The 17,146-nt window shown below is 36.5% G+C and overlaps 1 protein-coding gene across 1 annotated transcript; it reads left to right on the top strand.

Annotated features, from left to right (window-relative positions):
• The first annotated feature begins 276 nt into the window (after nt 1-276).
• Nucleotides 277-6,025, top strand: irf4a (interferon regulatory factor 4a). Its single transcript, XM_077724235.1, has 9 exons — nt 277-423; nt 1,006-1,205; nt 1,286-1,472; nt 2,000-2,091; nt 2,149-2,323; nt 2,412-2,498; nt 2,576-2,962; nt 3,521-3,633; nt 4,192-6,025. The coding sequence occupies exons 2-9, from the start codon at nt 1,008-1,010 to the stop codon at nt 4,336-4,338; spliced, it is 1,386 nt and encodes a 461-aa protein (XP_077580361.1). The 5' UTR covers nt 277-423; nt 1,006-1,007; the 3' UTR covers nt 4,339-6,025.
• The last annotated feature ends 11,121 nt before the right edge of the window (nt 6,026-17,146 follow it).

Genomic DNA, 17,146 nt, shown 5'->3' with positions numbered 1-17,146 from the left:
AACAGTCCATTCAAGTGCTGTTAGGCTGACTAACTTCCTGTTTTCTGATGTGCATGAGAGATGATGCGTGGCCACAACAAAACATTAAGACAAGTTTCACTCCAAGTGGGTTAGAAAATTTAGCTTGAATGAACACAGAACTACAAAAAACAAATATACAATTTTATATTATTGTTTTCATTTTTTTTGCTTATGCCAAACCATGTAGTCAGTGTTTCTGTTGGTATGGAAAGAAATCTGATAGAAGCACACTGAGTGCCACCTAAGAAGAACACCTGATTGTCGACCGAGCATCGCTTGTGCAAAGATTCTACCACGTCAGGCTCCTCCCATATCCCTGTAGCCAATCAACATATGATAAAATTTAAGATAAAGACATCAGAAGACAGTCCATTCAGTGTGAAACAACTTGCCCCGTTAAAGGTAAGTCACTGCCTAAGTTTTCAACACATACTTTGTATTATATTCAGGTCAGGTGTTACAGCATTAGAGTAAATTCACCCCAATATCCAATATGTACTTTTAAATATTACAATTTAATCCAATGCTTTTTAATTTAGTGAAACTAAATGGTTCTCAGTGCTTAAGGGTAAGGGGAAAAACTTGTAGACATGTTTCATTGCAAAATAGACATAATGTGAAACATGACCCACATAATATTTTTAAAGGTGACAAAATACTAGAGTATTCTTAGTTTGTTTTGATTTAATCTTTGATTAGAAGCAAGTGTCGGAAGAAGGTTTTAGCCCAAAAGTTGCTGGCCATATCGTTTTTTGAATGGTTGGTTGTTACAGTAGCAATACAGTAAAATATTTAAATTGTTGCTTCTTGTGTTTCCTCAGTTTATATAATAATGAAAGATATATATCTATATATATATGAATCACTTGCACAAATACCTCAAACCTGTTTTGATTAGTAATATTTTATCTAAGCACAATCTAATGGGAATAATTTTTAAACAATATTTAAACCTAATTTTCTTTTTCACTTCCCTTTTTACAGAGATGAACTTGGAAAAGGACATTGGAACAGGACCCGGTTATTGCAATGGCAAACTTAGACAGTGGCTGATTGATCAGATTAACAGCGAGAAATACCCTGGCCTTGTTTGGGAAAACCATGAGAAAACCATCTTCAGGATTCCTTGGAAGCACGCTGGCAAGCAGGACTACAACAAAGAGGAAGATGCTGCGCTCTTCAAGGTCATGCCTCTGAGTTCCATTTTAACAAAAGTATCTCTTCGTGTTTTTCTCACGTGCATCTTGTTCTGGGATTACTGCAGGCGTGGGCTTTGTTTAAAGGAAAATATAAAGAAGGTGTGGACAAGCCAGATCACACCACCTGGAAAACCCGACTTCGATGCGCCCTGAACAAAAGCAATGACTTTGAGGAGCTGACACATAGAACCCAGCTGGACATCTCCGAGCCTTATAAAGTTTATCGGATCATTCCAGAATCAGCCAAGAAAGGTAAATTATAAACTCATGATGGTGTGATGAGGCAAAAAGCATGAATTTGAAGAGTGCATTCGAGTAGGCCCACTCTCCTCAACCATTGAACTGGGAACAAGGAGAACTGGCAGTGATTAATTGCTGTCAGTTCTCCATGTTCCAATGGACTGGACTTCTTTAGCAGACATAGGCACTGAAACATTAATAGTGATGACCTGTACTCCCAACTCCAGTGGATTGGATGTCTATGTCATCAGTGCCATATAAATATGATTATTATTCCACCATTCTGGTGTTGTCTCAAAATTCATCGTGTCCAAGTCCTGGTGAGTTAAAAAGTTTGAGGTCACTTAGAAACTGACCTGAAAAAATAAGATAAATAGATTTTGCAGGGGTAAAACATTGCATTATTCAATACAAGACTTGAATCATTGTTAATGAGGTAAAAATATAATAGTCCGAAAAGAAATATCAAGGATGACGAGCATTTTTGAGAAGTGTTGTATGTGCCATAACTTGCTCACTAATGAAATAATCTAATATAGGTACAGTAGCAGGAACAAAGATGACTTTTGGTTTAGAGGATGCATCTAAATCATATGGTTTGAATGCTTCACATTCAACACTGCATAGCCAGGTAAGCATATTCAACTCGGATGACATATTTGAAACTCATTTCATAATTCGTCTCTAGGTACCAACACACATTATTTCAGGAGAGAGTAGAGACTGGAGGGATCACAAACTTCCAGAACAACACTCTGTTTCTTCGGGATATCCCTATGGATCTAAAGGAGACCTGCCATATGCTCAATGTCATTTTCCTTCACCAATCAGCCCTGCCTGGTCTGAGTCACTATCAGAAAACAGTAAGATAATGCGTATGCATGCTTTATCTTCAGTATTTACTAAGAGTGACCGTGCTTATCAACATGTATGTCCTTTTAAAACTCACAGGATTTCACTTCTCCTTCCTGCCTTACTTATCAGAGGCCCAACAACCTTTATATACAAGTATGGTGGACCAAAGCAATAGCATACCAGGTGGAGAAGCATGAAATCTGTCTACCAAATAACATGGACTAACAAAAGTTATATTTCATTATGTTGCTTTCTTACAGATTTCAGTCTACACGTGTCTCTATTTTATAGCGAGACGTTGGTTAAGCAGGTTACTACCAACAGCGTCGAAGGTTGTCGCATAAGCCCACCTTGCTCCTTCTCACCATTGTCTTCCTCGCCACCCTCCACGGAGTTTCAAAGCCGTGCTGATGTTGTTCTATTTCCATTACCGCTACCTGAATCTAAATGGCAGGATGCCGAGAGGCTTTTTCATATCCTGGAGCGGGGAGTGCTGCTGTGGATGATGCCGGACGGTTTATACGCCCGTCGTCTTTGCCAAGGACATGTGTTCTGGGACGGGCCCCTCGCTCCAAATGTGGAAAAACTCAATAAGATAGAGAAGGAGCTGCCATGTAAACTATTTGACACGCAGAAATTTTTAATTGGTAAGTGCAGAGATGATTTTGAAAATTATGTAATACAATGTATGCAACAGCCTCATCATTTTTTCCCTCTATATATAAGACAGATATACAACAAACTCCTTGTGCCCTGTGATTGGCTGCCTACCAATCCGGGGTTTCTCCCCCGCCTGTTGCTTGTACTAATTTCAATGTAAAAAATGCTAGTGAAATTGTCCCCACAAGCCAGTGTTAAATGTGTATGTATGACACCAGAAACAAATGAATGATTATATAATGAAGAAAGCCTAATTTACATGCACTTTAGCTATATAAAAATCCCTTTTAATGTTGTTGCCACCCATGTCTTGTGGTGGACCACTAACACGAGTACTGTGTATTCATGATGTTTAATACCATGAATTTCCACCGAATCCACTCACATAGCTGTTTAACCCTGAACACATCATAAGCGAACGTATACTTATTCCTGTAACATTTTGAACTGTGAGGAACAGCAAAATGATTACTTTGACTAATTACATTTGCTATTTTCCACTGTGCTCTCATGATTATGTATACGCCTTTTCTCCTTTCACACAGAGCTTCAAGATTTTGCCAATAATGGAATGCGTGTACCAAAACACCAGGTGGTTCTACATTTTGGTGACGAGTATCCCAACCAACAGCGTTCAAGAAAAATGATTACAGCTCAGGTATGCTTGAATGACAGCCCTTCCAAAGAGTGTAGAAGCTCTTAGACAAACACTTGCCCAAGACCTGAACTGACCAAGACTAAGACCAAGACTAGAGGAGAACATTAAAAAAAACGGAAAGTGGAGAAGATATGTAAATTATTTAGCCTGAATAAACTAAAGTAGAAGTACTGCTCTTGACCAAAAATCCCAGTTCCGCCAACACATATGACAAGTTGAGGCTGAGACCAGACCAAGATCCTCAAAATGTAGTTTCGAGACCTAAACAGTTATTCAGACTCAAAACATAGCTTACAATTAAATAAAAACTAACATAACACTATTTATGCATCCAAAAGCAATATGGTTTGGAATGAAATGTGTTATATCTCTTCTGGAATTATTACTGAATAATATTGAGTATTTGACTGCATTACTATACATACATTTGTTTCATTGTTTTTCAAAAAATAAGTACTTTTATGAAAAAACAACAACTAAATACTAGTGCTTTTATACTTGAAAAGAGACAAAAAAATCAGCAGTAACCAACATATTTCACACATAATTTCCTTTTAGGTGGAACCAGTTTTTGCCAGAAAATTGGTCAACTTTTACCAGCAGAGCAATGATCACTACTTGCAGACATATCAACACATCCAGGACCAGAACACATCATGTTTAAACGGTCATTCCTCCATGAGACCCTCACACATCCAGGATTGACACACACATTCACAACCTATCTTTTCCTACCACATCTATGATACCAAATGCCAGGGGGGGCCCTTAATAACCCGATCTCACACATATATACGTTACTAAGTGTATGTGTGCTGTATGCGTTTTTACGACTATATGTGATAGATGCGGTTTTAGAGCAAGGTTATGAGGTGCGGCCACTTAGACAGGAAATACTAACACAGGTGCACAGGAAATATGCGCCCCTCACAAAAAAACACAAGGATAACACATTGTTTAAAGAAATTTGAAGATTCTTATATTGTATATGAATGTACGTAATCTACTATAGTGAGGTAACACTCCCTAATATTTATGAGCATAGTATTTGGTAGTTTTTTTATAATCTGGTTCTCCAAAAAGTTCTTTTGTACAGTATACTTTCATAATGGCTTCAATAGTGGAACTGAAATCACTTCCAATAATGGGTTGTGTGTGTATATACCATAAATCTGTCTGCTCTAAGGCAGATTTTTTTCTAATGTATGTATATTTTTTCCCACAAATGGTTACTGACATCGATGAAAACAAAGGGGGTGCATTTTATTTATGAACTTTAAACAGCACACGTAACTCCCCCACCTACACAATGAATGAGTCATTGACTTAAAATAATTCCGTTGAATTTACTGAAATTCAAAAGGTCAGATGACATGTCGCACAATGAGAATTGATGTACCAGCCTTTATTATTTTATCACATCAGGAATTATACTTAAGAATAAATATCAAGAGGCAATGCAAACCTGGGATGTTTTTCATTCATAGGAATAAACATAAAACAACATTCTGCATTACAAATGTCTTTTTTTTTTTTTTAAATATTGGCCTCACATTTCCCCTTTCGCCTTAGCAGGAAGCCACATTGTGTGTCGTGCAAATCAGCCGTTAGTTTGAGTGGCATCCCCTTCCATTGACAATACCTCAAGTACCACCACATGTTGGCTTTTGCCGAGAAATGAAACTGCCTCAAATCTGTGAGTAAAAAATAACTCATCCGACCACAGTAACAAGCTATTTCTTGTTTGCCAAAAATATGTACATTTAATATACATCTACTGTGATTTTTTAAAACATTGCAACATTTGAAATTTTGGATTAAATTCTATTCTTCTCACAAAGTACAACAGTACATATATGAACATTGATATTAAATACTTAATCATTTAATGCCTTATAACTGATGGTTTGAGCAATTTTGATATCTGTACTGGAGCAGCATCTACTGGGTAAAATGACAATTGCAGTATTTTTCCCCACATGCAATGTAGACAACCACAAATCTGTATACTGCAGTAAAAGAATGTGCTGTAATACAAGCTGAAGCACGTTTTTTTCACGCTATGCAATTTATAATAGTAGGATAGGATAAGGATAGTTTGCCATGTCCAAGCTTGAAACGACATCACTCTTATTTTAAAGAAAGTCCTTCGTCATGTATTGCAACGCTACTGTGTGAATTAATTAAAATAAATATTTGTTTGAGACTTTTAGGCCACAAAGAGAAAAACATTTATCACGGTTAATGATGGAATGTTGGATTAACACCTAAAGTGTTTTATATAAACTACAAAGTTAATGTTAGAAGTATTCATATTTCATGTGAAAAAAACTAAACATTGTGCTAACCTTGTAAGTCTGGTTTACTTTGTGCATTCACCATTAAACGTGTAAAAGAAGCGTTCAACTGGATGGCTTTCTGCTTATTTAAACATACCTTTGGTAACCTTACACCAGAATCAAGGACCATGAACTAAGCATGTTTTTCGGGGTCGGGTATTACTGAGACCCTGCCCGCAATTTGATGACAGTTTTACTTAACCCTCGCTGACTCTGATCCTGCTTGTTGACCCTGTGGTTACGGGGCCGTTGACCTCATTTGCCGCTTTATGTACTTTCTGTCATTCGACGACACCGCTAGTCACTCAGGCGTCCTCAGTGGACTCGGTGCAGTTGAGGTGCTTGAAGAAAAAATAATGGAAAGTTGAGTAATAGTAAGATAAGTTTGTATAGACAGAAAAGGGGAAACCGACTGATTTAAAATAAAATCTGTTGACTCCAAGGTATAAATTCCTATACATGTAATTTTACAGAAATTCTGTGAACATTCAGACAAACAAGAACATTGTCTTTTATTTCTTTAATGACATTACCAGGGCAGTATGTGTGCAAAACTGACTACTATCCTGCAGGGTTATTTTCACCACCCCATCCAAAAGTATTGTTATTTCCCCTGCAAACTTTAAATATAAATAAGCACAAATATTAGCATAGATTTGGCCATTTTATCATACATAAAATAAATAGTAGAACAAAATAAGGGGAAAAAACGTCTGTTTGACTAATAGACCAAAAAAATAAACCTTCAAATCGAAATAAATATATTTTTCCATTGCGCTCAGTACTATATTTCACCAAAATTCCCTCAAGTTAGAAATATCTGCTTTATAATTAATACACAGGGGTGAAAATGATGAGTTGAAGAAAATGCCTCTGGTTATGAAATATGTGCTTAAATAATATTTGTATGTGTAGTTCTTTTGATTGATAATAAATGTAGCAAAATAATATCCAAAGTCTCTCCTATTTATTTTCATTAATGTTATTTTAATAAAAGCAATACGACATATCATTATACAAACTAATTGAAAGTTACTTCAGGGATTGAAACAGTATTTATTTCAATAGGAAAAATCTCAGGCTGTTTAACAACGTTTTACTCATTGTAATGTAATGCTTAATTTATAGAAACCATTTGTGGAAAAAGTTGAATTAATGTGTTTTGTTGAAGAGTTCAATGCATGACATTTATTTTAAAAAAAAATGTATATATCATATTTGTTTTTTAAATAACTGTATTGTTCTTTTTTTACATTTGAATTCCTACCTGAGCACAGGAAAAAATATTTACAAGTTAATATAAACTATAGTTATTGAATATTTTATTTTTATTGCATTATAATTAATATCATTATTTATTTATTCAATTATTCTATGTTAATTTTTATTAAAAAGTAATAATTCTACACTGGAAACAAAAAGAAAACTAGATACAATATATTATCTTTAACACATTACATTTAATTTATTTGTGCAATCTTTCTTTTTTTGTCACCTAATTATCTGAAATAAACCTAACTTTTTCTCTTATTAGACTGCAAGGAAGTTTTCAGATCTGACTCATTTAGAAGTTAACATATTTGCATTTTCTGCCCCACGGGAAATGTTCTGGGGGACTTTGCAGTTGCTTGTTTGTCTTATACCACTATATACCATTTTTCCAGCAAGTACTCAATACATATTAGGGTTGACATCTGTAAAAAAAAAAATTCTAATGAGATCTATGGGGGAAAAAAAGTGGGATTATTTTATTACTATTTTGTTTTGATCAACTCAGTTTGCTGCAGTGAAGTAAATGACCAGCAGGGACTGTTATGCTTCATGAGAGTTCAGAACTAGTGGATGAAAGTACCCAATTCCTCCAATTATCAGACATCTAATGATTCCTAATGGTCTGTGTAGAAATAAGACACCACACAGTTTATTGTCATATATTTCGTCAATTAATTACTTGGATGAGTATAATGTCAACAGAGTAGCTAGATTTAATGCACTCCCATCCCCCCCCAAAAAAGTGGAAATTGTAAACACTGACATACTTTCTTTTGGTGTGTCATGTGATCAGAGGCAGTAGTGACGAAAGAAACGCAAGTGACAGGCAGCCAGGCCGGCCGCCATGTTGCGTGAGACTGACTAGGCCTGTTCTCAGACTCTGTGTGGTCTGGGTGTGTGGTCTACAGCTGACGGGCATAGGGGAGGACGGGGAGAGCCCTTCCATGAGTGCATTTGTGTGTTTACTTTATCCAAAGTCAGGCCCGGGATCTCTGTGGCCACAGCTTGACTAGAAAGCCGGGCCTTCCGGCACTCACTGAGTTTCGGTGGAAATGGATAAACACTCCCCTCCATTGCTCTGACACCGCTCATCTTGAGATCAGTTTTATCCGTGTATACTTATGGAACCAATGAGACCTTCATGCGAAGGAGTTTTAGGGTTTGGTTTTGTACTCTCTGGACGTCAAGTCTGACTTATAGCAATAGTTGTATTGATCTAATTAAACCATTCAGCATTATACGCTTCCAAGAATTCATTTCTTCATAGATTCTGTTCATGGAATATTGTGCTAATACAGAATGTGATAGTTTACTTTTTTTGGATTCTCCCTATTTGTATTTTTTTGCTGTCTCATATTCCCCTATTCCAATTTGGGCTCTAATCTGACAAAATAAATAGTTTTTTGAACTACATGCACTTTTGTCAGAGTTGGATGCATACTCCAATGTTGAGCGATGCCACTGACAGATCTCTTGACCAATTGACTGCAATTGACGTTGCTAGACGTCCAATCCTTTCCCTTCCAATTGGGAGGGCCTGCAAGGCACTCCCAGTTCAAATGAACGTCTATCACTCTCAATGGGAAAAAAAGAGCATGTTCTTTTATTATTGTTGGTTTGTCAGGGTGATGTGTGACACAGTACCAAGACTCAACAGAAGTTGGTTCCAAATGAAATACATTCTACCAGAATATAGTATTTTAGAATAGTACAAAAAAAAAATCAAATAAATACCTCTTTCCCTCTTGCCTTTTTAATCCAAATGGATTCAATTGATTTAGAGTAATTTGTACGCTATTTATATGTAAATAGTTAAGTGCAAATATTATTCAGTACAATACCCCCCAATTGTTTTTTTCTGTGAAAGACAACAGAATGAGCAGATATAGCTAAGGACAAAAATGAATCCATCTTATTGTTTAAAACCCAAATGGCTTACCATTATATTTTTGGGGAGTGTGGCGTTTGCTACATTATTTCTCTCTTTTAATCCATAATTTTCTTAGTTTTACATAAGAAAGTAGTCTTAAACTTTTGCCGCTACTTCACCTCTCAGCGTCTGTTTTGTCTTCACAGAAATGTGTTACCCAGCTGAAATACTGATTAGATTTTCCTGTTGGAGAACAACCACAAAATAATTGCCAGGGATGATCTTTCACTAAACCATCCAACAATCAGGCCTTCTCAAAATTTGATCTCAAAGAATAGTTCCATTCATTTTATCCTTTCATTGTTTTTTGAATGACTATTGCTGTATTTCCTCGTTTGATGCATATTTTAGGATGTAAAATGTTAGTCCATTATGGTTTTTATTGTTTTCAAACAAGTACTTAACATTAAGATGAAGCCTAAGACCTCATCCAACCCCTTTCCTTTGCAATACATTCAACCAAAGATCTTCTCTCCCTCTCCCACAGTGATCTCTAGGGAAAGCAATGTAATGCAGCACTGCTGAGAACGCGCCATGAAAATATAAATACAACCTCGCCGCATTTCAACCATGCAAATAAACAGGGCCACCCGTATTTCCAATTAGAGCTGGTGTGGAAGGCAGGAAACTCACTAGACGAGGAGAGACCACACCCCCGCACCCATTTCTGCGCATTTTCTCTAAAATGGCCTGGGTCAGGGACATGTGGCACGAAGGGGAACAATGCATAACACACTTGGCATTCACACCAATCATGTTGCAGTATTAACTCATTGGCTGCCAATGACAATGATATATATCAATGGCACGTGGTAGGGTTGGCAGTCAATGAATACGTTTGAGAGCCTTTGGCGGCAAAGGAACCAATGCCGTTGGATTGGGAGATCAAATAGTCACTTCCAGTCCTCCCAGTTACTCATTTTCTTCTTTGTAAAAAGTATGTAAAGTAACATAACCAAAACGGCAGCCTATTTTAATGGATGTCAAACTGGATCGGAAATCTATTGTTGTCCATGGCCGTCAATGAGTCAACTACACTGTGTTTTCACTGTTTTTTTTTTTTTTTTTGTATTGGGAATGTGTTCACGTAAAGGAATAAATCTGTAGCAAGGTCAAGAAAATAACTTAACACAATTCTTCTAGTAATTTTTTTTACAAAGTGTATGGACACGGACATGCTCACTTCTTACACATTTTGCTGCCCCAAGTATGCTGCTATTTAATCCTGCTAAAATCACTTAAAGCCTTCTTAATTTGGGGTTTTGCTAAAAAACACAGAATTTACCTCATTTTGAGAAAGCAAATCTGGTTTTATCAATCCCATCTAGGTGTCTGAAATGAGGCTTTCGCACTGTATTCCCCTATTTTTTCTCAGAACAGTCAGGCAGCATTATTGCACAGCTTTGCCAGACCACCCAGGAGCAGCTGCCAGGCAGAGTCAGGGTCCTTGTTATGATAAGAGGTTGTCTCTCAGGAGATTGTGCTTTGATAGTACAGCGACGTCCACCTGATACTATACTACTGGTTCTGTACTCTATGGGAAGCCAATGCGCCTGTTGGTCACTGCTTCAGCACATCAAGGGGCCTATTAGTGAACATAAACACACAACTTAGAGTAATTGCTCTGGAGAGACGCCGAGTTAAGAGTCACTTTTACTCCAAATATGGCTCCAAGGACATTCGCCGCATTTCTTAATCATTTGAATGCTTACAGCGAGGACAGTTTTGTTCAAGATCTGTGCGAATTCGTCCATAATGATAGCGGTACCAATGTTTCATCGGATTCAATCCTCTTTTCCATTTGTTTACATTTAATTGACTTGCAGTGTCCCGGTCAGCCATGCAGGAACCCGACTGAATAAACACAGGGACTCAGGAGAATCTCTCTGGGCTTCACTTTGAGCTGTACACACAAACATACACACACTTGCACACTCACGCATACATAGGCTGACTACTCATTTTTAGGCATTTCTGGATAGTCCCAAAAATTATTTAGTGCTCCTGATTGTGGCAATAAGATCCAATTCATTGGGGGATTCATTTATTGTTTGAATTGCGATTTATAAGTTGGTTGATATCAGTAGTTGGTGATCTTAAATGGTTTTGGTTGTTAACGCCCGTATAAAGAAATAAAGAAGTAGATTATACGTGGATTTGTATTTGGGTATTTTAATTTTTTTAATCTTTGTTTTTGCTTTTCAAATGGATACTATTACACATGTTAAAGCTGAAAAACTATGATGCTTTTATTTCTTTTTTTGTTGCAAATTCATATAATGAATAAGCTCTGACTTTTCAATGTGAAAATGACTGTACTTTTCATAAGAATACATTTTCTTTTATTGCCTGGACAAATTTCTCCTAAAAAATATTACTTGTTTTTGTGAGTTCAGATGGAGATTATATATTTATAAAGTATATTTTACTGATCCATGATAAAATATATTTTCATTCCAATATGACATTTGTCTAATGTTACAAAGTTAGTTACATTGAATTAAAAAAAGAATAATTTCAAATAACCTATTAAAATGCAATTCACTTCATAGGGCATCCTGTTTTTTATTTTTTGCTTTGTTTTCTTTTTTATTTCATAGCATGTAATAAAAGGGTAAAAAGAAATAGATTTTTGCCCATAATTATTGGTAGGAATAAAAATAATTAAGACGAGCTAATGTTAACAGAGACACCATGTACTTAGTCATAGACTCCAGATGGACTAAATGGTGTCTTCACCTACTGTGTGTTCATAATTTTAACTGAATTTAAGGTATTAGAGACCACAAGCTGTAAAGCGGTGTCAGGGTTTAAGTGCACCATTCCAGTTATAGCACGTGAAGTGTGAAAATGAAAACTGCAAAGCAATATTTACCTTCCATTAAACGAGCTTTAGAGTGTTCTGTCCTGCTTTTTCATGATGTCTGCTTAAGAGGGAATGTATTTAAACTGAGGCATACAGGTTTGAACAACCTCGGTTAGAACAACACATGACAGACTTGTACGACTAGGAGACACCCCATTGCTGGATTAAAACTGTTTACAGAACATCAGCTCCATCATTTTAGTTTATGTGGCTTGTGGATGTTCATGTGCTGCGTTACAATAGAGAAAAACTGTGTAGTTCTTACCATATGAATTATGTTCTGGTGCGCTACTATTTGAAAAAGTTTAGTCATTTGGTAATTTTAAAATCCAGATCCCGGATTGTATGATCTGCTAGTTTAAATTGAAACGTTTGAGATATTTTATAAAATACATTCCTTATGTTAGATAGGTTGTATTTTTAATTTCCAATGTCTTCTATAAGATTATTTGGAATATTTTTTTATCTTTCTTCATTTTTTGCAACCCTTTGAGGACTTAATTGGCATATATAGATAATTTATGTTGACACTAAATTCAAATAATAACTGAAATGTCCAAAGAAATATGTCATCATTGATTTAGTGTTTGACGGACGGCCTGGCCAAAATCAGTTTTTTTTTGCTTTAGTTAGGAGAGGTATGGGTTTCATGCATTTTCACCATATAATACACAGCTTTGCCACATTTAAAGACACATTTTTGGTGAATTTAACTAAAAAAAATGTCTAAAAGGCTATTGTACACTTTTTGTGTCAGAACAAAAACAATTCTTTAAACACTGAAAAGGGCAAACATGTAGACATGAATCCAGCAGGGGGAGTCGGGCAGTTAGGTGTTCATTTTCAACTCACACTACCTAAAGTTTGGAGAAGCACTTTTTGTTCTTTCTTTTTATTTTAGCAGCCTTTAATTTAAAGTTCTAATTTGCACATTTGTAACATGATGCAAATATATACTGCACTGATTGACCCTCACCAAAAATGAATAAGTATCTCCTCACCAAGACCCTGCAAAGTTTTGTTTTTTTTCCATCTTCCATACCGCCCATCCTCGAAAGAGTTGCGGGGGTTGTTGGGGCCTAACCCACCACCAAAGTCAGACAAGTGAACCTCTACATGCTCATGTCAAAACCAATACTCAATTGGACAAAATTGACTCTTTATGAGTGACTTTGTTTCCCTGCTTTCATAAAGTTCCCTTGATTTGTCCTTCAGCACCCCTTTCTTATTCAAGATTGCCATTTCCAACTTGATAAAACAAACAACATGCTCACTAGTTTGATTAATACAGCCTGTTCCTTACCATGAAAAAGCTACTTGGGTTAAACTAAGAGTCACAGCTCCCTCAGCCTTGTGATCAAATGTATTATGTTGAACGTAAACTGGTTGTCGTAGTAACGGCAAGTACAGGCTTTAACTGGAGCGGGCTCGGTAGGTGAGGACTACGATAGCGTGACTTGTTACAAACCAGCTGTCAGGAGGTGTAGAAAGGCCTCTCTGCTGTGCTCAGCTGTGAAAACAGCTGACAAGACGCATGTATTAGCACACCCACGTTCACCAAAATTGCCCTAAACCCAGATGAAGAAAGACTTGTTGTTAAGTGTGCTTTTCATCCCAAATTTTGTCATACATTTGCAGTGTTCTCAATGTTGACAATTGCTACCATTCACTATGATAGACATCTAATCCATTTGAACAGGGTTTAAATTATTTCAAATCAAATGGATTGGACCACTATTGCTGTCAATGGTTGTAAAGAGTATCAGTATTTTTTTAAAATACTACTACTACTGTACCAAATTCCTTACAGCCTTACAGCAATGGTTCAACCCCACGCAACATTTCTGTTCCTTAGAACCAACGGGACATTCTCGCATCAGAAAGGTTCAGCATATCAGTCTAGGGTGTAACCAGACAGAAATACTTGTTGATGTTCCTTAGCCCACATCGCGTGCCACGTTGGAGTCAGCCGCATCAACACTAATACATACTAGGTAGAGAATTTTCACGTGTTGAGTCACCACATTTGCTGTTTACTACAAGATTTTTTTTTGTGTCTTAACTGTGCATTTTACCCTTCACTGAGCTCGCATGTAAGCATTTAAAAATCCCAAAAGACTAAAACAGTGAAATGCTGTCTTGTTTGTGTTTTTTAGTGCTGCTTTATTTGCATTATGGTGCCTTACATCAACTGGCAGCTTCCATGTGTAGTATTGCAGAGTTGTATTTATAAGTGACACAGCTTACAAGTACATGGTTTGATATATTACATTTTAAAGACAAGACAAGACTTATTAAAACCTATTATTAGACTATTCAAACTCAAAGAGCTTGTAAAACAACAAATGTACCGTTGCTAAGCTGCATGTGTTTAAAACCACAGCCATTGAAAAACAGTAATAAAAGATAATTAGCTGCTCAGGCATAGTAATATCAAAGTTTCCATTGAAAGGAAGATACAAACTGAAAAAAAAGAAGATTTCTGATTCTACAACTGCAATCAATGTAACCTGATTTTGCACAGTATCTACAGCAGGGGTGATAAACTCAGTTTGGTTGGCAAGCCACATCATACCTGTCAACCTCGAACCATTTGTGATCTTACCAAATTTTGTTTTCGCCCTTACATATATGTATAAATACATGGAAAATCTTACCACTTTACTTTTTTGTAAAAACAGACCAGAAACAGCTGATCAAATGAAAGTAAACATAAACAAGGGAACAGGAAACGGAAATCACATGGTGAAAGTGTTACAAAACGAAATGTTTATCATGATCTTTTTTTTTTAGCCAATCAGAGGCGCCGGTACATATATCACTTGGCAGACATGCGTTTCCGGGAAGAAACAATGGCGGATGGTGAAAAATGGCTAGAAAGTGCCTTAATTTATTTTTTTTTCTCAAAATCACCGTTTAGCGTACCATTTTCATGTGTACAGCGTACCAATATAAAAATGGGCTTTCAGTTGTACCAATTACGGCGAGAACGTACCAGTTGACAGGTATGCCACATTACTAGCAAATGGATCTTATGTGAGAATGACCTTTTTATTTTTGGCCTAAAAAGTTAACTTACATTGCCGCTAGACGTCCAATCGATAGCCAGTTTAGATTAATTGGAATCTATTATTGTGAATAGCAGCCAATGAGTTAATTTTGCGTCCCTTTTATTTCCACTTCCATCTTACAGGTCACCTCTGGTAAAATTTGCATAATTTAATATTAATTTGAGGGACTTGTCTTGTTTGTGAGTCAGTTCCTGTGTATTTGCTGTCATTTCCAGGTTATTTCTTATTGGTTTTGGGGCATTTTAAGGTTCTTTATTAACTCATTGGCTGCCATTAAAGGCAATGTTTTGACGGCAGGGTGGCAAAAGAACAAATATAATTGTTGATAGGAATTTGGGCAAAGTGCAGTAATGCGCACACTTTTTCACACAAATCACAAACATCTCATTTGGGGCACATTTGTCAAAAAATGAAAGCTTTTAATTGAGTACATACAGTATGAAGGAGCAACATAGTGCCCATAAGGGAAGAACAACCCTGTGTTTGACATCTCTGATCTACAGTATCACTACCCTGTGTTTTTCAATGCAGTAAAAAGCCATAATGACAGTGAGGACGCAGTGACTAAGACTTCGCGTGCCATTATACAATGTCACTGTTGATAACTTCTATTCAACTTTGTGTTTATAACACTCACTTAATGTTCTGCTAGTCATGTGTCTTTTATGTTCTTTCAATGCACCTCCCTTCCCATTGTGTTGCTAAGAGTTGAGCACAATGTTCTAAGTATTTATATTTACTTTTCATGCCAGGATCATTATTTTTAAACTGTTACAAGTCAACATAATCTCTTTGTACTGTAAGCTTCATTTTAAAATGACAACAACAAGGCTTCAATCATGTATACTCCTACCTACTATTTTGTGGTAACTCTGTAGCTCTGTGAAAACATTTGCACCTGTCCAATGAGGAGTCTCAGATTCACTAAAATGTCATTCCTGCAGACTTATTTGTAAACTTGAGTGTGTGATAGTACTTTCAGAACAATTTTTGATTGCGCGAAAAATATTTCATAATTTTATTTTATAGTATGTATATTTTTTTAACAACCAAGCCTGGATACTTGGATTTGTGTGTCACCTGATTAAAACAGTAATTGCAAACAGAAGGTGTGGCAATATTCAATAGCAGACATGTATCAAACTTGTGTCTCCCTGTGGTTACAAAGTCATTGTTTGCTTCTTCGTTGACTATTTTTGTGCCTTTACCTTTTTGTGTTTTTCTTGTTGGTCGAGGTTGTTTGATGCTGGATGAGGATCCAATTACAAAGGGCTTGTTTTGATCTCATTCCACACCATGGAAGGCAAGGGCTGACAATAGGTCAATGGAGGGGAAATGCTTTCATGGTGTCTGACTCTTTGACTTTGGCCGTCCATTGTGTTAATCGGCTTTCTGTTGTTGCAGTTCCCACATCACGATTAAGTGCCAAAATTGCACTGTTTAGCTATTCACTATAGTTTTGTGTAACATACTAATTGGCTTCTCCAAAGTCGAATGTCTTTGTTTCTATGGACCATCAAATGGGGAATAAAATAGAAAAGCAACTTCTAACAGCAACCTAGTCTTTAACCCTCAAACTGTGCTTAAAACCTATCCAAACATTGGGATTAGAAAGGAAAAACATCCTTTTCACAAGTTGTCCTGCGCCCAATTTCCTGAGAAAGGTATCTGCTGGATGTGGTAAAGCGTCCGACCTGAACTTCCCTGTTTAGCAACAACAAGCTGCTGGTGAGTCATCATATAGATCTCGGATTCTCACGGAAGATTATACACCAGGAACATGTTTGGTTTAAATGCGAAACAGTGATTATCAACTTTTATTTACTCTATTGTGTACATTTATAAATATAAAACAATGAAGTATTTTACGTCTTTCTTAGATCCGAAAAGGAACAGAACCAAGCACCCTTACCAAAATAGTCTTGACTCATATATCCTCTCGATTCATTATCAGAAATGTTTATATAGACGACTGTTTTATGCTCCTTTATCAGATGTCACTGGAAAGATGAGGAATGAGTCATGAAACGGGGTG

The sequence above is a fragment of the Stigmatopora nigra genome, chromosome 9, assembly GCF_051989575.1.
Source record: "Stigmatopora nigra isolate UIUO_SnigA chromosome 9, RoL_Snig_1.1, whole genome shotgun sequence".
Classification (NCBI taxonomy): Eukaryota; Metazoa; Chordata; class Actinopteri; order Syngnathiformes; family Syngnathidae; genus Stigmatopora; species Stigmatopora nigra.
Note: the sequence above shows the minus strand (reverse complement) of the source record. Positions and strands in the feature narration are given on the sequence as shown.